General features: G+C 43.9%; 1 protein-coding gene across 3 annotated transcripts; it reads right to left on the bottom strand.

The window, feature by feature from the left end:
- Positions 1–3,034: 3,034 nt before the first annotated feature.
- LOC109863957 (paired box protein Pax-6) lies at positions 3,035–25,342 on the bottom strand. 3 transcript variants are annotated; one of them, XM_020444675.1, is made up of 10 exons: positions 25,269–25,342; positions 24,093–24,264; positions 18,034–18,286; positions 17,343–17,523; positions 13,977–14,253; positions 11,997–12,161; positions 11,532–11,614; positions 6,559–6,785; positions 5,808–6,070; positions 3,035–3,123 (listed from the first exon to the last, which is right to left on the bottom strand). In XM_020444675.1, the coding sequence occupies exons 2-10, from the start codon at positions 24,127–24,129 to the stop codon at positions 3,035–3,037; spliced, it is 1,575 nt and encodes a 524-aa protein (XP_020300264.1). In that variant the 5' UTR covers positions 24,130–24,264; positions 25,269–25,342. The 3 variants fall into 3 exon arrangements, with proteins under 3 accessions (XP_020300264.1, XP_020300267.1, XP_020300266.1); XM_020444678.1 differs by lacking the exon at positions 24,093–24,264 and having other exon boundaries at positions 25,269–25,331; XM_020444677.1 differs by lacking the exon at positions 25,269–25,342 and having other exon boundaries at positions 24,093–24,292.
- Between the last annotated feature and the right edge of the window lie 1,261 nt (positions 25,343–26,603).

The following is a 26,603-nucleotide window of genomic DNA, read 5'->3' as shown; positions in this document are numbered from 1 at the left end:
TTTGCTGCTGCAAACGGTGTAAGTAACGAAGTCGTCACTTTGGTGAGGGAAAAACACTGAATACACAGATAAGATGTTGCGTAGTCTATAAAGATGTGGGTACGTTTCGAACTTAACTGAAATCTTCGTCTGACTTATATGTACGTATATATATACAGAGATAATTATTTCTAATTTACAGCACTGATTCTAAAGAGAGTATAACAAACGCTATCTTACACAGTCATTTTTATACAGCGTAATCGAAGAAGAATGATCTTTCGATTGTGTGCGCGGCGACGATAGACGAATTCGATGCCGATCCGATCTTCTTTTTTTTTTTGTTTTTTTTTTTTTTGTTACTATATGAGCACCAATATTCGCGATCCGCTTGTAATCCGACTCTTCGGTCTGTTAACTCAGCAATACGCTTACATTAATAGCGACATAAATACCGACGCAAACATCGTCCATGCTGGCGCTTTGCCTCCTCCCGGCCTTACAGTGTGTCATTTATATGAAAACGTATTATCCCTCTATAGTTACGCCGGTTTATTTTTTATATTCTCGTATGTCATTGTGCTTATGGTAATAACGAATGGTATAAGTTTACGGATTGGATTGTCTTAATCTAGAATCATGTATCTTGGACCGGGAATAAACATTCGATATAGAAAGAGAGAGAGAGAGAGAGATGTGTTGTGTAAAAAAAAAAAAAAACAAAACGAGGCGTTCTCAAATCGAACAGTTTAATTAATTTTTCCTTTGCTCTCGCAAAAAATCTGTGTCGAGTGATTTTTATGCGAGATTTGGAAAAATCTGTATTCGCGAAACTACAAGGGAATCTGAAACTGTATGTAATACTGCTATATATTTTTCGGTAAAATCTGCACACTGATCTCTTTGTGGTTTTAAATATTGTACAACGTGGAAAGCACGCAACATGTCTTGTGCGTGTGCGATTGCATTTGCAAAACGTATGACGAATCTCCGCGAAAAGAACCCCCGCTCACATTATAAATATAGTGGTTTAATAAATTAGTATAATAATAACAGTTTTAATACATATTCAATAAATAACATAAAAAAACTTTATAAGAGACCTTTATAATTCTAAAAACATAAAACAAAAACGTTATTTCTTGTAAAAAAAATAAATATACATAAAAATAAATATAAGAATTCAGCAAACCTAATCTACAATATAGTTTTTTTTGCGGCTATTTTTCGTAAACAGGTCGTCGATCGATATACACGATACGTAGACAAGGACCGCAAGCATCCTCTCGAGAGCGGTGTCTTCCGACGCCATATCTGCCGACAGACACGATGGCCGGCCTCGCCGAAAAAAGCCACCCTCCAGGCAGCTATCAACCCTGGCAACCGTTCCCTCCCGCAACGAAATCAGCCTCATCGGGAGACTACCGCCCTAAACTCTCGCGAGAATATATTTCGGCGGGAGCCGCCTACGTGTCTGCGGCTCCCTTTCAATTTCCACGCGGTTCGCGGCCGCCCTTACACGAAGGAAAATATTTGCCGGAAACCGATACAACGTGCGGCAAACAATATGCGCCCAGCGGTATCCAATAAATCCGGTAATAAAGCTCGTCGATACCGAAAAACGAGAACCGCTGTAAATTTAATGAACGCTCTTGACATCGATCGACCTTCGGAAAAACTAAAAGGTGAATTTGCGCGTGTTGGGGAACATAGTAAAAAAGAGAACTTTTTGACATTATGATGTGCGCATTAAAACGTTCATTCATCCGCGAAGAGAAATTTATCAGTGAACGTACGAACTTTCATATTAAAAGAGTCACTGTTCTCTTTATGAAATAAATAATTTCGATTTCGAAGAAAAGAGAGATAACATAGATGATTTGATTCTTTACGCGAGATTCGTCGACATACTAGTGATGGTAACGTAAATCATTTACACATACTATCATGAATAGGTAAGTTACCCTGCGTGACCCGGGTCATGCGTATACATCTATGAAATCTAGATCAGACACGAAAGTGAAAGATGGTGATTATGTGTCGGTTGCTTTCTGTTCAAATTGCAAAACTTATAGCGCTGTCTGAAATTCTGCTCTGTGTGATCGGTGGTTGGTAAAAACTTTTTTCTTTCTAATTAGATTTGTTTTTTTTTTTTTTTTTTTTTTTTTTTAAAGAATTTAGAGTTGCATCCTCTGTTGTTGCTGCTACTCTTCTTACGTGACGTATCTATCAGCGATCGTCAGCGAGCGGTGGTGGCAAATTTACAAATTGTTTCACAAGAAAAGGGTAATTTCTATATCCTATCTCTTAATCTAATCGAATAGCAGATAGGTATTGCCTTTCAGAAAATTGACGGTCGTAAACACATTCGAGGACGCGAGTTGCGAATTCGGTCTGCGAGGAAATTAATAAACACGATGCTGTACGGACAGACGAACGTTGCCCGATTAATTGGGAAAAGTGTGAAATACTTGCGCAACGTCAATTATATAATGATCCATGCAATCGAGATATAAACGTTCGCGGTAATAGTTCGTGGTAAGAACAGACTTCTCTTAGCATCGGAAAAAATGTCGGAGGATGGACAAACAAAATTTTCAACTTACGAGAGACAACGGGGGACATATTGCAGTCACGTGTGCGTCGTCATTCGGGATTGAGTTTGTTTTTCCACGCACAACCGACACTAACTGCGCGTCTTCGAAGCAAATTCTGTCGTCTCGCTCGTCGAGCGAAACTTCTTCGTAGCACCTCTCTTTCTTCCGCTTGTGTAGTAGCTCGTAACGTCGTGATCGTCGCGCCGGACAAGTCTCGGACAGTGATCACTGCGTGACAGCAAGCACGTCACGAACGGTCAGTTGTTTCACTCACTGGTGTCGGAGTTGTGAACAGGAGTGGTTGCCGGTGTGCTGGGGGCCTGATGCTGCGTCGACTGCGTCGGTATCCCGAGGGAAGCGAGGAGCGGTCGGGGCACCGCGCCCGGGGTGACGCTCGGCGGCGGCGGGCTCTCCTGGCCTACGAGCAAGCTCGCGGGCGGGAACCCGAAGAGCTGGGATCACTGGAGCCTCGGCCAATAGTTACCCGCCAGATCTGGGGTCTGCGAGGGAATCTGCACCGGCACCGAGACGCCCGCCGATATCACTCCTGAAACAGTTCAAGATAACGGAGAGGGCTAAGCGCGCTGCGACGGCACGAGAACTGTCTGTCGAGGAAAACGGAATGAGATAAGAGATAAGGATTATATTAAGATGGATTTCTATTAGGGTAGCCCAACTAAATGTCGCATTTCGATCATGTCTGTAACATGCTGTTCGCATATCTTTCTGATCAAAGAAAGTTCTTTTTTTTTTTTTTTTTTATCCTAGTATTTTTATATTCACGATAACGTCACAAACTGCGCGCGGATTACTTTCTTACGCATTCACGCGTCGAGAATATAAAAGAAAATGGCCACGCGAAGAGAACGCGAATCGTTAATTGCGTGAAACGTAGCGAGATTAATTCGCTAAAAACGACCGGGTTTGTATTTACATAAGGCGATGCGAGAAACACACTTGCGTTGACTGCAGTGACGGCTGCATAAATAGGATTCGGCTATGATAACGCGCGGCAGCTTCGCACACTTCTGCAATTTGAATTAAACACCTTAACGAGCTGCGTCTAATCCAATATAAACTTCCGCGAAAACATTTACGCTCTGTGCAGCCTTGCGTCGTAACTTCGTTTCTCGCGTGGGTTATAATTATGGCATAAATGCAAGACGGGCAATTTGGCGAACGTTACAACGAGAACGCGCGCCCGTAATTGCGTTAACCGCGTTAACCGCGAAGTTAACATATTGAAAACATTGATGCGTGAATTGATAGTTGCACAAAAAACTTTTATCTATTTGCTCGAGCAAAACATAAATTTGTCATTACTTCGAAATATCAGAATGCATTTAAATCAAGATTAATTACTGAAACATCGACGCAGCTATCAATTTTCTTAACCACGTGACTTTTTGATTAATGCCCTGTGTAATTCCACCCAGAACTTTATCTTTCAACGTCAAGTTAGCGCTGTCGTCTCAATGCGAAAGAATGATGTAAATGTCGAGTATCTGTGACTCTCTGATTTATTTGCTCGCGTGAGCAAAAATCAAACCACCAGCTGCGAAGATATTCCGCGATTGCGTTTGTTTCCGCGGTCGAATTCCGGTAACTTTAAGGGCGGCTACTTAACTATGAAAACGGCGCCGTTAGAGCTGGCAGGACTGGCGCGGCGCTAACGAGCGCGGTGAAAGTCCTTACGGCGCTCGTGCACGTAAAGCGATTATGATGGATAACCCGCGGCTCGTTCCGCACGTAAGGAGCGGGAACGCGCGCGCGGGAAGGTGGGAAAAGCGGCAGGAACACGAGAGGGGCGAAAGAGCGGAAAGGAAGAAAGGCGGCCGCGAGAAGAGTGTGTGCGGGACGGCGAGAGGAACAGCGGGGGAGGGATACAGTGCGCGCGTGTTCCGCAGTATTCCACCATTCCGGCTTGCGCTCCGCTCCGTTCCTGTAGATACGCCGCGCACCCCCGTATTTCCTCCCCTTTGGGTTCGCACGTTATTGAGCGCTCGCCCAGCCGAGGCGAGACCCAACCCATCCACATCCTCTGTTCACCCCTGTATATCCTCAGGAGGGAGAGAAAGCGGGAGAGAGAGAAAGAGAGGTAGAGGAGAGAAAGCGAGAGAGATGTGGAGAAAGAGGGCGAAAGGGGATTCAGAGAGCGACAAGAGGGACAGATAGATGGATAGTCACGAAGGAGCGAGTGCACCCCGGAGGCTGAAAGGGTACAGAGGCGAAGGGGACGAGAGAAAGGGAGAGAACGAGGCGGCGCAGACTGCGAGAGGAGGCGCGACCCTCCGTGGCTTTCGTTAAACGGGAAGCGAGAGGGTGAGATATAGAGACAGACGAAGAAAAGGAATAATAGAGAAAGAGGGTCGGGAGAGAAAAGAAAGATCGGAGGAACCAAGCGGCACGTAAAAAAAAGAAAGAGAGAGAAAGAGAGAGAGAAGTGAAGTAGGAAAATGGAAAATTCACCAGCTACATCGGCGGGGCTGGAAAACCGCCGAACATCCCATTCTTCGATTCAGCCCAGCGGCGCCATGCGAGATTTGTTTTAAAATCCTTTTACAATTCCGTGGGCGAGAGCGTGGAGCCGCGACCGCGTCGTTGCGCGCTCGCTCTTTACAACCCTCTCTTATCCTCTCGCACGCGTTTTCTCACTCTTTCACCCTTTCTCTCTCTCTCTCTCTCTCTCTTTCTTTCTGTTAGCAGGGATATGTAGATTGCGTGTGAAGAGGCTCCCAGGTAATTCTCGACGCTTTATTTCGCGCTTTGAACCGGCTAGAACACGGAGAAGAAACGACGACCGCGTCGGGCGAAAATTAGAAATGGAAACCTGTACTGGTTTTTGGCGTAAAATTATTCATTCCATTACATTCTCGTACACACTTAGCTTAAGCAAAGCTTAGAGATTTCTCCTCAGTAGTTCATTAAAAAATATATATTAACGTACATGTAATTATCAATTCCGAAAAAAATCCAAAACTGGCAATAAAATCTAATTGAAGTGGTAAATGCGTTTAAAAATGTTTTTTTAAAAAAACATGTTTGCTTAAGGAACGCAAAACATGTTTTTTCGCATTGTAACAGATTATTCTATAATTCATTGTCTTAAATAACGTTTCTAAATAATTACGAGTGTTGCTTTCGACAAACTTTTTGACAATTACGGTCTTGGGTGACCTTGAACGCACGAAAAGTGGGGAATGCAGCAAATTGATCGTGTCGAAAACTCACCGGTCGCGGTCGAGGTCGTTGGCTGGTAGGGTGCTCCACCTGGTCCGGTGGGTTGTCCTCCCGGCGTTGCGGGAGTACCACCGTGAGACGTTGGGATACCGCGATGGGGTTGCGAGTGCGCGGCTGCGGCCGCGCTGTGTGCGTGAGAGTAAGACTGCGTGAGCGAATGAAGAGGCTCATGGAACACGTATGCCGGATAGCCTTCGGCACGTTGTTGAAGACAGCTTCCGCCCATTGAGCCGCCCAGGCTGCTTGACATGGAGCTGCAAATAAAAAACAAATCATGTTGAAGATAGAAAATTTTATTAATTAAATTTGAAAAATGACATAGCGTATATGTGCTTGAGCAGTAAATTTATTTTTATATAGCAATAAAGTTATATAGCAGTAAATATTTATTTTCATATAGCAGTATATTTATATAGCAGTAAATTTATTTTTCTCTTTTCCTTCACCACACTCAGTGAGTTTTATAAGAGATTTTTATGTTTACTATAGAATCTTCCTTAAAAAGTTTCTAAATTCAGCTGTTATTGTGTTTAAGAATAACGTTGTGTAAATCTCGTGGCAAAAAAATAGCATTTAATGAAATTTTGGTCAAGAACGGAGAATATTGGTTTGTGTTTGACAGAAGAATGTATACATGTATCTTTGTTCAACAAGTTATCGGAAATCTGGTATTTATTCTCGCGTGTAACTCTTTTGTATTTGAGAAACACAATACTTTTACTTTATCAACAGAACTACGTACCTGTACGTGTCGGGCATGGTGGCGATTGGTTGCGGTATCGACGAATACATGGCGTTGAATCCGGCGTTTAAGGGCAACCGTGGTGTAGCGGGGGTGGCCGCGGAAGGCGCAGCGCCGCTGCTACCCCCGCCGTTGCCGCCGGCGACCACCTGATCGACGGCAGCCCTCCTCTGGTTCCGTAATTTCTCCTCTCGACGCCACTTTGCCCTACGATTACTGAACCACACCTGCAACCGACACAATGACGGTGCCTTTGTCACGATAAGTGTGCAGCCGCACACTCGGGCGCCGCCGACACAATATTCCACATCATCCCGCACACTCGTTCGCATTCGCACTCGTTCGTTCGCGCTTCACGACACTCCTCTGCTTCCTCTCCGAAGAGAATACCCCCCCATCCTCCCTGAACCACCTCTCTGTCGCATCTCGCTTTTTTCTCTCTCTCTCTCTCTTCTTTTTTTTCGGTTTCCGGTCTCTCGCTCCATCCCACCCGAGCTCTTCTCATGCACTTCCGAGGTAGCGCGAAATCTAGCACCCAGACACTCTTTTCGCATGTGAACAAGCCGCGCGAGTTCGCGCGAAGCGCTCCTCCAATTTGTTAATTGCGATTGAGCAGTTGTCAGACGGGAAATTGAGTTACTCTTGCTCGCTTGCGCCCTTCCCGTGCACAGCACCCTTCGTTCTGGTCTCTCACGCGTTCTCTCTCTCTCTCTCTCTCTCTCTCTCTCTCTCTCTCTCTCTCTCTTTCTCTCTCCTCTCTCTCTCTCCCTCTCTCTCTTTCTCTCTCTCTATACGTTTCTACCTGCCGCCCCTTCGCTGTCGCGCATTTACACGTGTCTCTTCAAGCGTCTGGTTACGCTATAAATCGCGTCAAACTCAATCACGCACGCCTGCAATCGAGTCGGTCTCGCATCAGCAATATCGATACAAAGCCCTCGATTATTTCTATCTCTACCCAATAACTCTCTATTAGATTTTTTTAAAACTTCGATTAACTTTATTAACTTTTATTCAATCGATTCCTCGGTTTTTATAGAAATGTAATAAAATTAGGGGAAGATAAAAAGTCACGATTATATGAAAGTGTGAATAAAAACAACGAATAAGAATGACGGACGGAATAGCGCACTTTCAATCATTGTATCTTTACTATTTCGAAGTGATGTCCCAAATAATATGATCCGTACTATGGTACAATAAATCGAGGCTTAAGGTTCTTGCCACGCTTGCACGGATTTTCTGATTTTTGCGATTCTTCTCAGCGATAAGAGGATTCGTCCCCTACGATATATCGGTTTTCCCTTTCTGGCACTTAGAACAATCCGTGAACCGTGCATTTGGCTTTCGCGCGCGTAAGCTCTTTTCTGTATATGTATGCAGTGCAGTTTTGTTCAATTTATTTTTTACGGATACGGTTTTATATAAACTGGTTAAGCTCTTCGATTTGTCTTCGCGTATATATATAAAAATGTTTCCTCTCTCCTCTCTCTCTTACAAATGTTACATCGTTTTATCAAAATATTGTATTTACTTTGATTTGCGTGTATTGTAATTATATAGTCAAAATCGGTCGCGTTATATTCGCGAGAAAAAGGTGAAATCTGAAATACTGCTAGTGAGTTATATTTAATATAACCGACATACGCAATTACGGGGACAAGTTTTCGACGGAGAACTCCGCATATTTCCGCGTGCTGCTGTGTGCGAACAAAAAATAGAGGACAAAGCAATAACGGCAATTTCCATTTCTGTCGATTTCGGTGTAACGAATTACAGCGTGCGCGATACGGGAAAAAAAGGGGGATGTTTTTCGCAGCGGAAAGAAATGCCATCAACGTAGAAATACAAGCCTTCCGCAATCTCACGTATAACGCCGCGCGCTACGAAACACGACGAGGGTTCTCTCGATTGAATCAAAAAATAAATTCCATCCTCCTGTCCTCCCATTGGCGCAGCAAATCGTGTTCGACCACCCCACCGTCAAATATCTGCCATTCGCCCGCAGCGGGTTTCTTCCGCCCAATACCATCGTTCCTCGTAAACTCGTCCTCCCTCGTCCCGAAAACTCGTCCGAATCGATCCGTGCGAAAGTCCGTGATCTGAACACGTTTGGTTCTTAGTGCCGCTCGAGAAACACGCTCTTCTCTGGGTCTTGTCAATAGCCAAAACGCGACTGAGACCGGTTTTTGATGCTGGTTTCCGACCTTGAAACCTTCCGACCTTCGACATATTCGCGACGCGCCGACTGGAAGCGCAAGAAATTGGCTCGTTTGCAAGCTTCGCCCGTCTAATGGAATGTATGAAACTATTGGCTTCACAAAATTTCTCGTTCCGCTTAAGAAAAAGTATGTCAACGAAGAGAAAATAAGTTCTTTCTTCAAAAGAGAAAAAAACCAAAAAAAAACAATACAAAAAACAAAAAGCGGTCGACGAGACTGATACCGGTCTAAACACAGGTCTTACCAACTCTGTTCAATTTCAGGCTTTACTTTTTGTTTGTTTTACTCGGCGTTCACGAACAGCGCGTCGGACAGAAATCCCGCTTTAATCCCTCATAGCGTATCGGCCATCGCGCTCGCACGAGTCGACTTAGGGAACGCCGCGGATGATAATCGGCCGGCGACGTGGCAGCAGCACGGCGTGGCGAATCTCGTGGCCGAGGGGGTATATAGTTGGAAATGCGAGGGACGGGCCAATCGGAGGGCGACCTCCCTGGGGAACGCAACGTTGCCATGGTTGCGTCCGAGAACCCTCTTAGGCCTTTTCGCGCGATCCCTCGCGACTCGGGCGGACCAAGCCGTGCCGCGCCGTGCCGCGCCGTGCCGCGTAACGTGTTCTGCGTTCTGTCAGAATGTCGAGCACTTTGCTCTTGGTTTTTCCACATACCTCGCTATTCAACGATCGTCCAGCAATCGGTCTGACTCGGCGATGTCCGTAATTCCGTCGCGCACCCTCTTCGACCGAGCCTGACTATCTTTTTCTCTCCACTCTCTTTCGGTTCCGCTCGGCCTCACTCGGTCTTCCTTTCTCTATCTTTCTCTTTCCCTCTCTATCATTCCCTTTCTCTCCCTCTTTCTCGTCGAACTTCTCCTTTTCCCACCCGCGCCGGAACTCCCGGTTTCCTGCACTTAGCAAGATCAATACCAGGCAACGAGGCTTGAAAACATGCGTCAACATGGTCTTGCACTGTTTGTACGTCCACATAACGCTCAGAGCGCCCGGTTACTACCTACCTACCTACCTACCACCACGCCATATCCCCCCGTCGGCCACTTCGCCGATTCACCCATCTCTCTTCGTGTTGCAGTAGTGCAGGTGAGAGGCAATGAGAAGCGGAGGGTGAAACACGACAATGTTCGATAAGGCTGCGTGCGTAATAGAGAGAGAGAGAGAGAGAAAGAGAGAGAGAGAGGAGAGAGAGAGAGAGAGCAGTTCTCGATGTTGATATTAATTATAATTATACGCAATACAGGATTTTATACGTGATTGAAAAGCAGGAAGTTATTATCGAAATGTATGTTGTTGAACAGTATAACGCGTCAGATTTCGGAAATGTTTGCATACGTAATAAAAGACATTGTTAATGACATTGAAAATATAACGCATTTCCGCGTTCCTATTAATAACTATTTAGAATAGCTTACTGTGTAACAGTAGATGAAAATGTAATTTTAACTAACCGAGAGAGAGAGAGAGAGAGAGAGAGAGAGAGAGAGAGAGAGAGAGAGAGAGAGAAAGAGAGAGAAAGAGAGCAAGAGAGCTGTTGCACAATCCAACAAACAACATAATGAGTTAAAAGGAATTTATTTATGTCATCCGACAAATAATTTTGAATAATATTTGTGTAAATATCAGCGCATGTATTTAAATATATAAGGTATCGAAAAGAGAGAGAGAGAGAGAGAGAGAGAGAGAGAGAAACTATCATTACACAGATGTCAAAATATTCTAAAATAACTTTTTTTTATTCTCCCAATTGTTTTTTCTTGTCACAAGCAATTTAAATTTGTGGTTTACTTGTTCTAACTATCGAAAATGTTCTGTATTCTGATTACAGTTTTTGGCCATCAAATACGCGAACTTCAGATAAGCGGGGGCAAGAAAATTTGAGGAAACTTTAAAAGAACATAGACAGAGAGTTGCTGCGGTGGTACCAGCCGCTTTAAATGCGAACTGAAGTTTCACAAGGTTTCCTGATCTTCTAATTTAAATGAGTATGATTCCGGTCTCTATCTCAGTGCTCTTGACTTTGTCGACATGATCTCACAGATTTGTCGAACTTTCTAACTTGTTTAGAACATCAACCGACATTTAAGCTATCGTTCGCAATGTTTCAACGTTATAAGCACTGATTAATATCTTTTTACCTTTAATTCATATACATGTTTTGGAGTAATCATTAAAATATAATTTGTACCAAAATTTCTACTTTTAAAATCTGACAAAACAAATGAAAATGATACTTATAAATATCTTACATAAAATTAATATGTTAGTATTGGTGGGGAAACGTGTTTCAGATCTTCTAAAACAAAAAATAATCCCATATGTCGTGTATCTATTTACAAGCCACAAATCGAGGATAAGAATTCCGCGCGCGCGTGTAAGAATACGTAAATGGCGGCGAAGCAGCAAGCGAAAGAGGTGACAAAATCCCATTGAGAGTCTCGCGAGCAGTTCCAAGCTCACCGTCGGAGGTGTTTAATGTTCCCCACGTACGACCACACACACACATACACGTGGTCACACGTTAAAAGCGTTTAATGAAAGGGCGTCGTCGCACTTACGCCGGTCGACCCTCCCGAGAGGAACGGACGGAATAAGAAGAGAGAAAGACGTGCCCAGGGAAAACGAGGGAGGAAAACAGGGCGGGAGGACGGGGAACTTAGGGGTTGAAGAGAAGGGGACAGGTGGGTGGAGCGACTGTCGGTAGAGGAAGCGCACACACGCCACATTCGCACATTCACACTCACCTGGATACGTGCCTCAGGTAATCCGATCTTCTCGGCGAGACGCTCCCGTGCAAACACGTCCGGGTAATGTGTCCGCTCGAATTCTGAAACGAAACCAGTTTGCAACAAGTGCTCGTTATTTAGCCGCGTCGTCGGCATTAATTATCGCGATACATGGGGCTTGTCGACTATCATGCATTTTCTCTCGGCAAATACCAGAGATCGAATGGAGAAGAGAATAATATCGGTGGCGTTTTGTGTTATAACGCGGATTTATAACAGAGTTATTCGAAGCACATATGTGCGCTTTAGATGTTTAGTATAAAACACCAAAGTGGGAACAAAGAGTTTATTTAAATTTTAAAATAACATTGTTTAATTCTTTAAAGAATTTACAGTGAAAAGAAAATCCGCGAGATTTTGAAATATACATAAATTTGGAATTCTAAATTTGTAGATAACTTTCTGACTGAAGTTTGTACTGACCTTTCTCGAGGCTGTCTATCTGTTCATTAGAGAAGGAAGTTCGGTTGCGTTGCAATTTCCTCTTCAACCTCAACCGCACCTGCGAGTCCTCGTCGCCAGAGGAGTTGTGTTCCGAATTACCGTCCGAAGTTGTCTCCTGCTGATGCGACAATAGAGAACCAGTGTCTGAAACAATAATTTATTATTTTCTTTTTAATTTGTATTTATACACACGATATATTTTTGAAGCAAAATTCTACAAATTTCAGAAAATAAGTCTTCTTGTTCGAGCGTCACGCTCATTTGAGAGTAATGAAAGAGAGTTGAAAGGCTTGCGTCATTTTGTGACTTGTCAATCGGCAACCGATTCCGCAACGCAATCCGCCGTTCTAGAGATTCCTAGACATCGCGCGCGTTCAGGCGTACGCGACCGGTCTTCGGGGTCGCATCTCATGTTGGTGCACCGGTTCGTATGCGCACGAGGGTAACCCCTCGTCAACCCCCGTGGGCCGCGATTACTTTCCGCCTCCGCGCATCGCACCCTCGTCTCTTTCCATTCCTCGCAATGTACCTTCCCGGTGTTCCTCTGTACCCTCCGCTCTGTCCTCCGCACGGCAGCGGAGAGATATACATATATACGCACGCCCTTACGCTTGCGTACATATGTATTACGTATATATGTACCGTTCGCTCGTCAGCTGCTCGCTTTCTCGTTCGCTCATCTCAACCCCCGCGCAACCCCCAATTGGACTCGACCCCACGACTAGAAATACCGGCACCCCAAACACGCCTCCCTTCCTCACTCTCTCTCTCTCTCTCTCTCTCTCTCCCGCCTTTCCCGCCTGCTTCATCGCCCTAAACCGTCTTCTCCTCCCTCTTTTCCGTTCTCCTCCTTTTCCGCGGACCCACCCCCGTGCCTCCTCGCGAATACCCTTGCGCGTAACGACCAGACCGGGAACGATCCTCGGTGGTCCGCTGCAGACGGATCGTTGGCTTTAATTTTCTAGGTGACGACGCACGCTCGGCGAAGAAAGAAAAGAGATTACTTAGTCGATGCTCCTCTATGATTCGGCTGCTTAATACGCCTTCGCTTCGGCCAAAGTGGCCGCGATCGACCGTTCGATGCGTTCCTGTGCATCCGAGTGTGCATTCAATGGCATTTGAACGCGTAATCATTGAAGTATAAACCACTACCTGCAAGTGGCAACGTGTTTACGACACGCCTTCTTCAATACTTCAAATATTTTCTTACTAAATTATTTAGTGTATTTTCATTGTGTTTGTTGATAGAGCTATGCAATATATAAATATTGTAACATATTACTTAAATTGCACCGAGTTTTTTTTTGTTAAATACAAAAACGTACTTTACGTTCTATTTCAAATAATATATTTTCGTTTATATTGATATTTAAAGAGAGCTCACACAATTTTGTCGAAATCGTCGAACTGCCATGATTAAAACGTCATGTATGAGATAAGTTCCGAGAGAGATTGTAGGAAGACGTCCACTATGATACATTTTAAAATCAACGCCAGAGAATACGCTACCGGTGAAAGCTCTTTTCTACCTGTCACTCTACCGCGTAACGTAATGCTTTCACATAATCTATCTATTGAGAGCGGCCGCATCTGGATCCGTCATCCGCGCGGGACCGATTCCGGCTAAGAGTCGAGCCCTAGGCCCGATTTCTGTGATCCTATTAGACTTATAACGCTGGGCAACGGATCCTTTTTCTCCACTCGACTGCGTGGGTATACGTTGCATTATGCGAGGTGTCGAGAACTCAAAGTTGCGCGCAATCTAATGTATAATCGTTTCGATTCGAGTGAGATAATATGTGTAGAAAGAATACAAACGCTATAAATTTTATATCCGTACAGGCAAACATTTCCCGTTCAAATTTTGATCACAGTGTTTCAATTCAAAGACAAATTTTTTTAATTTAAGGAACGAACGCTTTATCATTAATTCGATACAAAATATACATCAGAACTTACCACTTCGCTTCAGTAGAGAATCGTCGCGTCCGTGCAGCTGACTGCCGGGCAGAAGAGTTTGGCCGGATCCAGGAGTTGCCGCCGTTGGAATTCCCGTGGCTAAGGGATGATGAGAAGGTGTTGCCGAGTACCACGCAGGCGGCCAACCTGCTGCCTGCCCGTTGAACATTCTCAGCTTATCGTAGACACTCTCGGCGCCCTGATGCGCTTGCACCGCGGCCGCCTGTTGCTCCTTTTGCGAGGCCAGGTTCCTGAGTACCCTGTTAATAGATGACACCTGCGGAGAAGGTAAAATTTTCGTTGAGAATCAATTGATCGAATTCGTTAACTTTTAATATTAACAGAATCGCAACTTTTAGATCTATCTGTGTTTTTTCCCGAAGTTTTTGTTATGAATATTACATAAGTTGTAAATAAATTCGTGGCCCACCATCGTTCATTTAGTTTTACTTTTCTTAACGAATGCAGAAAGTTGATTGTTCACACATACACACATAATATTTGTTCTATTTTTAATTCAATGTCAATTTAAAACGTGTTTTTTTTTTCAAAAATGTTAAAAGAACAATTTTAATGAAGATAATATAATTTTGGATATATATATATTATCAATATATTGAAACTAATTTAATTGCGGCAAAATCTATGGATTTAAAATTTAAGTCTCGTCGATATTTATTACTCGATTATATAAAAGTAAAAACCTATTAAAATTAGAAGAAATCACTTTTTTTTGGATCTTAACAAACGGATGACTAAAAGAAAACGTAACATATTTCCAGCACTAATGACTCGCAATGTGTTTCTATATTCAGACATCTTCGTCATCCATTTGTGACGGATCACGAGAAAGGGAGAAGCAAAACACGGCTGGCACGTGATGGGTTGGGGCGCGGCTCTTTGTAAAATCTCGCGACCGCAGCCACTCGTCGCGCACGAGAATCATTTTCCGTCGTCGTAACCCGCGCACCGATTGTCCGCCTTCCGCCGCCATCTCCCCCTCTCACGTGGAATCCTCCTTCCTCTTTTTCGTCCTTTCGCGATCAGGGGATGCGAAGAAGGCCCAGGGTTCATAACCAGATGAAAGGACACCGCCGTCCAATTATTATTACATAAAACGGTCTCTATGGTTCTCTTCATCCCCCTCCAATCTGAGCCCGTCTAGTCGTCGTCGTCGTCGTCGTCGTCGTCGTCGTCGTCGTCGTCTTCACCTTGCAACCCGCGACCGAGCCAGTGGCTAACTCCAAAGTTATAACGAGCCGGCGCGTATATTGCACGGGGATTCAAGCATCGCTCTCTCAACTTGCACATAATGGTCCTCAGCGCGTTCCATACGCGTCAACCTCATCCTTCCGCACTCTTCCGCAATCGATGTCGTTGCACAACGAATATATATGGGTATACATGCACGACTGTTAATGCAGCGAACGTCGCATATTGAGCGGGGCTTCTTAATTACGAGGTCGACAAGCCTCAATAAGAGCGGCATGAGCGCGCAAAGCTCCGATCCTTCTCGCGTAGTTTGATTCAAAACCGACGGAATAATGGCCGAGCGACGACGAGAGTACGCGTTATCGTTGGAACAAGGTGCTCGAAGCCATCTATTAAAATCGTGTTTTAAAGTTGAAAAAATCCCGGACTTGGAAAACTTTGATATCCACGATACTCGGTTTTCGATGTTATATCCCGATGACATCGAAACTTTCGTAAAACGTGAATTTTAATTTTCGATAGAATAATCAATTTTCGAAAACTTTATCTAACGCGTACGCCCATATTCTGAACTTATCGAGCATACGTAATTCCCAGCGTCTCGACTCATCCACATGCCGGGGAGATAATAGCAGGCGGATAGCGGAAGCGACGTTTCGAGACGAGTTAGCCCCGGCTAACCTGAACACACCAGGCTCTCCGTCATCAGACCATCTATCCAGGGAGAGAGAGATCCCGGCTGTACGCTCCGCGCCGCTCTACTCTCGCCGCACAACAGCCGCAGCGTCGATGCAGACCATTACACGCGCGACCGGACACGAATAATTGTGCAACACGCTTAACTGATCCCATTCACCCTGATTCTACCCGCTCCCGTCCGCTCTCGCCGCCGACTAACCCCCGCCGCATCCCTAGCACCAACCCTCGGCACGATGTGTACCAGCCGCAACAGCCAACGCCACCGCCAACGCCAGCGATCTACTAGTCAAGAGAAGATCGGAACGTTCGGAAAGAAGTCGACCCGTCGATCAACCATCGTTTCTTCTTTTTCCGCTCTCGGATTACATTCGAAACCACTTTCAAGAGTTGATTCTTGGTTCACCGATCAGATCGAGAGAATTGTTTTTTATATTTTACTCTGTTTTTTTTTTTTTTGCTGTTTTTTACTCTCAATTTTTATTGTAGGAAATTTGAACATTGCAAAGTTTAATGTTTAAATAAAATCGAAAGAAGAAGAGACTGCGCGTGATGAATATTAAATTTTAACTAATCAAATTTGACGCGAAATGTCATTTTCACATGTAACCTCTTTATTGACAGACACATTACATGCTCGACGACAAGAGCGCGTGCTACAGAAGCTCTGATTGATCACCCTGGAACCCCTAACATCCTCCATCAACCGTCTTCCACATTCGGTAGTTCCTAGAGACACACCGGCAAGAGAGTGAAGGTTGCTCCACGAGCCGATGGATAACGACTTGTACGCGTGCCATCCCCTTTCAGTATTCTTGACAGTTTGATAGGGGGAGGAAGAGCGTTCTCGAAAGAGAGCCAGACGGGAACGATCGACCTTGGAGGATATTTCGCGCGGTTGATCGAGAAAAGGGATGCGGAGGGACTGTGAGCAGCTAGGATATTTGGTAGACAGACAAACGGACATACGACCGGAGAAGATTCTTCGGGTCCGGAGAAGGGCGATCAGCGGCCGAGAGGGTGGACAATGCCGAGGCCCGCGTAATGGACCGATTACCCCACCCAGCCGATCGCATTGACGAGACTTTGATTAGGGTCGAGTGGCCGGATCCGACGGGTAAGTACACCCAGCCGGCTGCGCGCCACGATAAGTCGACGGCGGATTACGCGTAAACTTATACCGTGTCCAATCAATGGCCCGGCATGGCGCCGACACAGCGGGAAATTTATTCGCACGTCGCGCCGGGTGCGATAAATCTGCGCAGGAGACGAATCGCGCGCACAGACTCGAGAAACTGGTATTTGCGTTTGAATTCGTTTAAGACGATTTATATATTCTAATGCGTGATATTTATCTCAAGCTTAATAAGTCATTTAAAGTGTTCACGCGAATACGGTAATAATATAATTAACTATACCTGCGTATTTCTCAAAAAACACACCACACAATTTACTTACGCTGGGTATATTGTCGTTATTGCAAACGCCCTCCTGCAAAAGTCGATCGCGAATCTCCCAGGCGAAGATCGAGGGACATTCTCGTTTGTAGTCGGCGATTTTGTTGACCACAGGTGTTGTCGCCACCCGTGGCTTGCTACCACCGATCGCCCGCGGCTTGATCGAGCCAGTCTCGTAATACCTGCGAAAGGGGAGATCGTTATTTTCGCTTGATGCGCGCCAACGTTACGTCATCGTGAGCCTTTTAAAAGTGATGGTTATTGAAAAAAATGTGAGAGACCTTATGAAGGGATATCATCGGATAAAAGCTGACTTTATTAATACCCTTCAATTAGAAAGAGTCATGACGTTATAATCAGTTAAATATAACCAAGTAAGGAATTATATAGACATGTATACGTATTATGTATTCTAATATTGTAAAATCGCTGCAACTATTAAAAAAATTCAAGTAGGCGACGAGAAAAAATTTTTTAATTTTGTCACAAATGTATCGAGTGTCTTTGCCGCTAAGTGCATCGAGGAAACACAACAGTTGTCTCCTTGTGACCATCGAAGCTGACTGATTGGATCTACCAGTAGATGACGATCAGATTACATTGCTTCTCAACTATCGCGCAACGGTTTAATTTCCTAAACGCGCTCATCCGTGATTTCGATAGGGATCGATCCGCGGCGACGGCGCGCTTACCTGCCGAGGATCTTGGAGACGCATCCGTTGCTGACCTGCAGTATGCGCGATATGTCGCACGGTCTGGCCCCGCTGTGGGCCAGCTCGACGATCTTCTGCCTTGTGGAGTCCGGCAGCGGTCGGCCATTGACGTAAACACCGCCGAGCTGGTTAACCCCGCTGTGTCCTGCAGCCGAGCACCCAAATATTGAGTTCTGTCCGACCATAGAACCCCCGCCAATACCCGCGCCACCCCCGTGCATCAAGTCCTCCTCTGTGAATCAAAACGCGCGCAACACTGTACGTCACTTCGCCAGAACATCTGATTGGTAAACATCCGGTGAGAGAGAGAGAGAGAGAGAGAGAGGGAGAAGAGAGAGAGGCAGAATACGCGCGCGCCGTACGCGTTCTTATTAGACTAATTAGCCCGCAGAACCGTCGAGTTCGGAATCCGAAGCGTCAGATTGAACACCAAGGGTAGTGTTTGCGTCGCGATCACACGCTCCGCCGCGCTGCGAACGTCACGTAACGAAGATCAGTTTGACCCTTGCGCGTCGATTAATTCGTTGCCGTGTACCTTATTACGAGCACGTTACACCTGCGTGCATCGCGGCATCGCGCGCGCGCGTGGAGAAAGCGCCGAAACGGAAATACATATCGGGTAGATGCGTCTGATATTGGCGACGACGGTAATTGCGACGCGAGGAGACAATAACAGGATATAACGAATAGTCGTGTGCGATACGCCGTATCGTGTAATTCAATCCTATCATACAACGAGCTTCAGAAATTGTGACAGTCACGATCAAGCTCACAATACAGTTATGCGCATGAAATGCATTGTTGATACAGACATTAAACTTCGGCAAAAGTGGTTTTGTTTTTTTCAACACATATCAACATTGCAAAAGTGAGCTCTCTTTTCTCTCGACTTCTCGCATCATTTTATTCAATTTTTGTGATATGTCGTTGACGCAAGGAAAGAGGTACCTACAACTAGAGAACGTCGTGACGGCGCGGACGACGAGAGACTCGAGAAGTGCCAGCGTTGCTAAATGCATCTTGCAATTAACGAATTTAATTAATTCCCGCTTTTGCGCCACGCAAAGCGACAAGAAATAGTTGGAATGTAATCTTGAATAGCTCGCGCGCCGCATCTCTCCGACGCTCTGTGCGAAACCACTTTACATAACGACACGTTTTCTCACTCGCTGTATTTCTGCCTGTCTCTTCCTCTCATTTTGCCTTCTTCCGTTCTTCCGCCACTTCTGTCGTACCTCGTTTTCGCGAGAGGTGCAAGAGGGCATCGAAAATCTCGCATTCGTGCGCGGATTCCATATTCCGTATAAAGTCGTCAAGGATAGAGGAAGAGATGATGTTTTCTGATCTTTTCAAATATTAGACATAATCTCGTAGTGAAAGTCTAATTAAATCATAGAAAATTTTATAGTTTGTAAGGCAGTGTTTTCTTTTAAAAACGATTTTTATATTTTAAAACCCGTATATTTTTATACTCTCTAACATTTTAAGCAAATCCATAAAAAAAACTATTTTGAATCAAGATTATTTATGCAAGTTTTTAAAATATCAATCTGTAGAAAAGTACAATTTTAATTTTCACGTTGATCTTGTCTCTGATTGGCGATGTTTTTCTCACCTGAAGCTATCCGTTAGTTTACGATTCTGCGACTATAGCAAGAGATTTCAACCACTCTAATGTATAACAGGAGTGTGTTTAACCAAGCTCCAAGCGCGGTGAAAGAAATAACGGGGATGGAATGTCGCAGTTGAGAGAACGAGAAGCGAGAAATTGGAGTCGAGAGTCTTGTTACAAATAATCCCGCGGCAACGCGTCACAGAAATTTTCGAGTAGGTGCTTTTTTTCCTCTCTTCGCTCGCGGCATCAATTTCGAATTCTGCGATTTGCGAGTACGAGAAGAAAAATTATGTGACTCATTTTAGAACGCGATTTTGCAACTGATGTATTCAATATTTTATTTTTTATAGCGGAAGCAAAATAAAAAGAAACTACATTAGAAGACATTTCACTATAATTTTAACAAACGCGTAGACAAATTTAAAAAAATCCAAATTATCATGTCGTGATGATTTGTCAAGAATGATAGACTGGTGATCGTGTGTACAAAAGAAATTAATCTTCATTAATATTGACATGTTAATCACCTTCGCGTCTTCGTGAACATAAAATCTCTTTAATTACACGCACGGCGGGAAGTAGATGAAGAAACGTTAAAGGGAACATTTTTCTTAAACTCTGATTAAAGCAAGCAACATTCTTTGCAACTACTTTCGTGACGGTCTAATGAATATTCATTCTTCACTCGAATTAATAAGAACATGCAAATTTTCGAACGAACGAAAATATGACGCACAAGTGTCACATTTCCACGCTAAGATATCATGTGATTTTTTTTTTTCTATTACAAAATTAAGACAATATACGTAATTGATCTTTATGTGAGCAATCTCGTTTATTTATGCTCTTCTTCTCTTTCTATGTGTAATTATCGCAAAAACTATACTGTTACTCTCTATTCGACATATTTTAAAGATAAAGCAATATTTAAATGTATCGTTATTACAATTAATTTAAATTAATATTATTACATCGAGAGATATTTATAAAATGACGTGGCTTTTAAAACTCTGATTCCACACGAAAGATATACTTGGCGCGATTCGAATTACTTTATTTTTCCGGTCGAACAAGTTGTGTGTTAAAAATAAGCGGCGGTCAAAGCGAGGACGCGTCACGACGGCCTCGTCCTTTGAAGGGACACAACGGGAGTTTGTGCTGTTTTTCACAAGTTTAATTCGTTACAAAGGGGACATGTGTGCACGACTTAGCTGTACACGTACACGCGCGCGAGATTCACCCTTTCGCTCACCGTCTTTCGTCTCACGCCGTACTTTCCGGCAGAAGGCGAAGGGGAGGGAACAACCACCCCCGAGACAGAGGGGGACGGTGTCGGCGAGAGGGCTCGAATATCGTCCGACCCGTGCACACACTCGCCCGTCAGCACACATTCTTTATATATAATTTCGCGTTAATCTACGCGGCGGTGCGGCGCAAAAGCGAGTCGCGCCGCAAAGTGAGGCAAAAAGGTTCCACTTGGCTGAGCGTGAAACGGGACACAGATTAAATCCCATCCTGTGCAACCCCGGCGCACGACGTCGCGGCACCCTCTCCGACGCTCCCTCGTACCTCCTTCTCCGCCCCCCTTCCCGTTTGTCGGTTCGCTTCGGTCCGCTCGGTCGAGCCACCCTCTGCCGCCCTCGCCAAACATCCCCCGAATCTTCCGCGGGAGGCGGTCTTTAAGCGCGGAAGCGATCGCCGGTATTTAAGATGCGCGAACAGACGCGGTGAATCGATGTAGTGTCTCACGCGAGTCGACTTTGTAATTGAACTCTCAATGGAATTTTCGCAAAGTGTACTTCACAGTGAAGTGAAAAGTCGGCTGAGAGATTAATTCTCGAGTAGAAATCTTTCATTTCAAAGCGCACGTAAAAACTAAAGAAATCACAGACATGCGAGAAAGTGATATTACGTTTCGCGATTTTCAGAACTCACCTAATCGATTTTGTGAGTCACCGTGTGACATGTCCTAGACGGACAACGTTAAACTCGTTGAACGATTGATCGTTACCCGATAATAGAAACAAAACAGCTCGACGAAGCGGCTAATACGCCGTTCCAATTTCCAACGATGACGGAAAGTTTGCAGCGAAATAGTTGTTTAATGGGATGTAATAATAGTTTGCGGGTAATTAGTCTCGCGCTACGACTCGAAACCGGCCGAACGTAATCAGTTACAGAGTGTGTCGGTCCGAATTCATTTAACGAACTGCTGTTTATCCGTCGACATACATAAAAAATATCGCTTTCGCGGTCAAATTGCTTTCACCTGTCGCCATCGCGTCGCGCGTAAATAACATAATTATGCGCGCCATATTTAGCCTTGATGATGCACCGATTACATTAACAAAATGTAGCAGGTATCATGCAATTCTCGGGATTACTAATAATGGAAGCAAATAGAATCTAATTACAAAAAAAAATATTTTAATTAAAAAAAGTTACAGAATATCCATATAATTACAATACTAGTGGAAAATTTCCTTTTTTTTTTTATAGTCGGTTCAGAGAGAAACAAACACAGAATTAATTAATATTTAACGATATGCAACTTGCGTAATAAATAAAATATTATTATATTAGAAATTGAAATATAGTGGCAACAAAAAATATTTATGTACAAATTTATTAAATAATTCATACATATATAATGGAACAGAGGTGCTACAATATTTACTTCAAAGTCGTCTTAGCATCAACATTCGCTCAGTAAACGTTTACAAGATCGAGTCCCGCTTATTTCCGGCGACAGTCGGGTCTGTTAACGGCGTAAAGGGTGGTCGGGACGTTTCGGGGAGTCACCGCGTTTGTCGAGTGTCACCGGTTAAATGTTATTATCACGTTGCTGAGAGATTTCGAAGGATGAGCAAACTCGCGACGCAGCCTCCAAGCGTTTTCGTGATAAATTCAGTGCGGAAAGAGCGAGAGAGAGGAGGAGGAGAGGATGAAGATAGAGGTTCATCTAGTGAGCGCCCTTCAGCGACATTAAAGATGGCGTGCCAGGCATACGCTCTTCTAATGAGTTGAAACGCGGTAAGGACGAGAGACGCGAGCTTCCCCAGTGACGACGAATTCATTACGGACGGTGTTAAGAAGCGGCGGCGCACAGTATTAGCAGCCGCCATCTCCGACAACGCACACTCATTACCCGTGCCCGTTATTATTGACACCGTGTGTAAGACAGCTCGCGCCTTCTCCGCGGCTTTTCGCGGGTAAATACCGAACTTATGGCCGCGGGGTTGATAATCGTACAATCGCGCTCGTTACTATTCAACGATAACAAGATGTCTTCCGTCAGAATACGAATAACGCGATAATCCACAACGTCGTAGCAATTAAATAAATCTTGCATCAGTAAGTTTATAACGAACCGGAAAAGCTTGATTCCTAAAACGTTTCACTGTGCAAACTAAATTGTTATCGCAAAAGAAGATCTTTGAAATATGTCATGAAAGTGATTTTGTTTCAAATATACAGATATAGAATATCTCAGATTATACATATAATAGGCTTGAGATATTTTTAGAAGTTAGTTGACACATTTTCAGAGTAAAAGAAAAATTTTTTGACTCCGATTATTATTTTCATTTTACGTGAAGATAACGATGAATTTTTCTGATAACATGAATTTTTCTGATTTGTTTATTCATGAACTACTTATCTTCGTGCAATATCATTTTTCTGACGATTGTTAACGCAATATTTTACGAAGGAGTTCGTTAATGACTATATAGGGTAAATGAGGGTATTATGGCCATACGGAAAAGATAGCCATAGACTGTAATTTCACCAATAATTGTTTAATAGTGCAATTTTGTAACCATTCTTAAAGATAATCAGTATTTACAGTAGTTTATGTGCGTACACTATTTAAAATAACAATATTGTGAAAATTATATAAATGTTTTTACTTTCGATTGCCTGCAAAGTTTTACGTATGTCCGCTAAAAGCTGCTGTAACGTCGAATAAATTACAGTTAAACTGCCGTAATCAATATTACATACATGATAAAGGCACATAAATTATAATGTAAGCAATAATTTTTATTTTCATTTTCATTATTTATTTATAAATACTATGTTATCTTTTTCTCACACTTCGGGAAAGATGGCCCATTTTTTTTTTTAAATTACATATAATTTCGATAGTTATTATTACTTTAAGCTTCAGTGAGGTAAAATAAAAAAGCAATATTAAAAAATAACAAAAATTAAGGTCTACTTTTTGCATTTAAAGAAAACTGTGGCCATCTTACCCGGCTTTATCCTACATACAAAGCATCTCGAAGTATGGTATGCTCTCTTAACTCAACAATTTGTACAGTATTCATTTCATAATGGCGCAAACCAAACGAATTGATTCCGAATCTTTCTCTTCTCTCTCTCTCTCTCTTTCTCTCGCTCTCTCTTTGTATATATGTACCTCTACAAAAATAAGGGCAAAAGTTATTGGCGAGCATCGCGGACGTATTGCGGAGTCGTCTATTGATTGGTCTCGGAGATAATCCTGCACCGTCGACATTTATTACCTCCTTGGAGAGGCGAAGGCAGGTAATCTCCGTAGCCTCGCCGAGTCCTGGCACGCGCGAGATACGCTGCAATCCAGAACCCGTAACCAACACGTTTTCGGGACCCATAACCATTAACAAATCTCGGATAGTAACGAGAGCGAAATAAAGCGCTCTTCTCTTCGTAAATCGGACATTTGATTCGAATAGCTATCGGGGATTTTATGGAGAACCGAAGTACGTAAGAGGGAGAGAGCTCGTTCTTTCTTACATACATACACATGTAACACACAAATGCACGAAGAAAGGAAAACGAGCGCGAGAGTAGGACATAGATTGGTAGTTGGATGGATGAAAGAGGGGCGCGCGCTCGCGCGCGTGCCACGCGAGCATTGTCCGCCTTGTACGAATACCTCGGGCAGGGGACCGATGGAAAGAGTGACAAAGAGGAAGGAGAAAAGGGGAAGGCACTTACCCTCCTACAAGTCCCATTATGATCTCGCGTGAGCCATAACCGCGTAACGCGATCCCGCGTCTCCATTCTCGTGCGACGTATAGGCAACCCCGACCGGGAGAAAGATTACGTTGCATCAAGACAAATTGGCGGTGTAAGCGCCCTCGCTTATTGTCGAGAACACGAAGAAAGGGGAGGTTTTCCAGCAGGTCTAACCGATTGTCGCCGAGTGTAGAGCAGCACTGGGATCGCGCGAACGAATTTTTTGAGGTGCAAGCGAACTTTATACCCTTTGCTTCAGAGAAGTTGTTGACGAAGGGGCCGCTGGCCCGGCAGAAGCCAGCCAAAGGCGTGTCAAGTTACCGAATAACCCCCGGGAGCAACCGCGAGACCACCTAAGCCTATAAGCATACGCGTATTTACTCGCCCCTTTTTTCGTTGTAACTCATCGCGAAACTCACGACTTTCCTATGAAAACTGCGAATACACCTAAATCATTTATTTCGTTAAAAAAAACTGACGAAAAACTAGATTTGCGACTGTTTGTAATCTGCTGTCAATAATGTTCCGATCAATTGTCAAACACCCCGTTTTCTCGCGCTTGCTCGCACAAATTAAGTAAATTGATTTGACCGACCTTTATGCGGCATCTTCCAGAAAGGCGGCTCGGGGGTGGGCGAGCAAGGGTTAGCCACCCCCGCGCCCAACAGGGTTCTTGCCGCGTGCAGCGCCGCCGCCGCCGCCTCCCTGCTCCGCGCTGCCGCAGCGCTCGGCGGGTAATCCGGAGCGCTGTCACTTTCGGCGATGCCACCTCCACCGCCACCTCCGCAAGGACGAAGGTGCAGACTCAGCCGACTGCTGCCGACTGTACCACTGCCGCCTCCGCCACCGCCGCCGCCGCCGTCTCCGCCGCCGCCACCTCCGGCCACGCTAACACAGTGCTAAAATCATTCAGAATGGCGCGTTCAAGTTACTGTCGTACGATTTGCTCTCAGAAAATTCGCCGTTTTTTTCTTTAAGACTTTTGAGAAAAGAAACATCTTTAAGACGTAATAAAGAAAAAAATTGTATTTTACTCGAAAATATGGAGATGACACGAGAAAATTGAAACCTTTTTGAATATATAGATATAATTATGCAATTTATAATATAATAAATATAAAAGTAATAATGTTTATCGGTGTATATTTACCACAAGTAAATTTTCTTCAATTTTATAATACTTAATTTTAGAGTTACTTACAAATACACTTTTAAGTTTTTCGAATTTGAAAACTAAAAAGATTTGCATTTTTTCTGTTGAAATAATATAATATATATGTGTAATATGAAATAAAAAAAATGTACATCTAAATGAATAAATATAACATTTCAAAACTCTTTTTTTATAATCAAGAAGTAAAGAATATTAATTGTATTCTTTTAAAACAAAAACAGAGAGTGTTGAAAGAGAGTGATGAAATTTCACCATTGTTGTTCTAAAAAAAAAGCACATGTTCGTAAACATGTTAAAATTCGTATAACATGCTATAACGCGGATACCGTATTATCGGAGCTGGATAATATCGTCGATAATGCCGTAACTCTCGCGGGAATATATCGCGGCGCGATGATTATTTAGCGCGTGAGCGCGATCAAAAACCAATTTCGGACGTAACAACGTAACGTATCGAGAGCATGGATTATTAACAAACGCGGGCGCGTTTCGATTTGCAATTTGGCGCTGTTCTTAATCGTATTGCAAAATTTTTGCTCGGCGATACGCTGTGGAAAAAGCCTCGTCGGCCGACGGCGGTAACGGCGGCGGCGGTTTGCGTAGCCGACGGCGAGCAGCGAGCAGTATCAAAGATTAGTTAAGCCTGCGTGTAAACCGGCTGAAATAATTTTACATATACAATGATTTTATAAATTCACGGTAATTTACGAAAACGCAATTGATCCCTGCACCCTTTCCGTGATGCAGCGCACGTCG

The sequence above is a fragment of the Pseudomyrmex gracilis genome, unplaced genomic scaffold, assembly GCF_002006095.1.
Source record: "Pseudomyrmex gracilis isolate BER0280 unplaced genomic scaffold, ASM200609v1 scaffold_15, whole genome shotgun sequence".
Classification (NCBI taxonomy): domain Eukaryota; kingdom Metazoa; phylum Arthropoda; class Insecta; order Hymenoptera; family Formicidae; genus Pseudomyrmex; species Pseudomyrmex gracilis.
This window is presented reverse-complemented; position numbering and strand designations above follow the sequence as displayed.

Bases quoted from the DNA above. Each gene is read 5' to 3' on its own strand.
- LOC109863957 (XM_020444675.1), bottom strand. From the start codon at position 24,129: ATGCTCGCCAATAACTTTTGCCCTTATTTTTGTAGAG. The intron at 17,524-18,033 runs GTAAGCGCGCCG...CCCCTTTCGCAG, and splicing joins GTCTCCAAGATCCTCGGCAG to GTATTACGAGACTGGCTCGA. The intron at 6,786-11,531 runs GTGAGTGTGAAT...TGTCGGTTGCAG, and splicing joins TACCTGAGGCACGTATCCAG to GTGTGGTTCAGTAATCGTAG.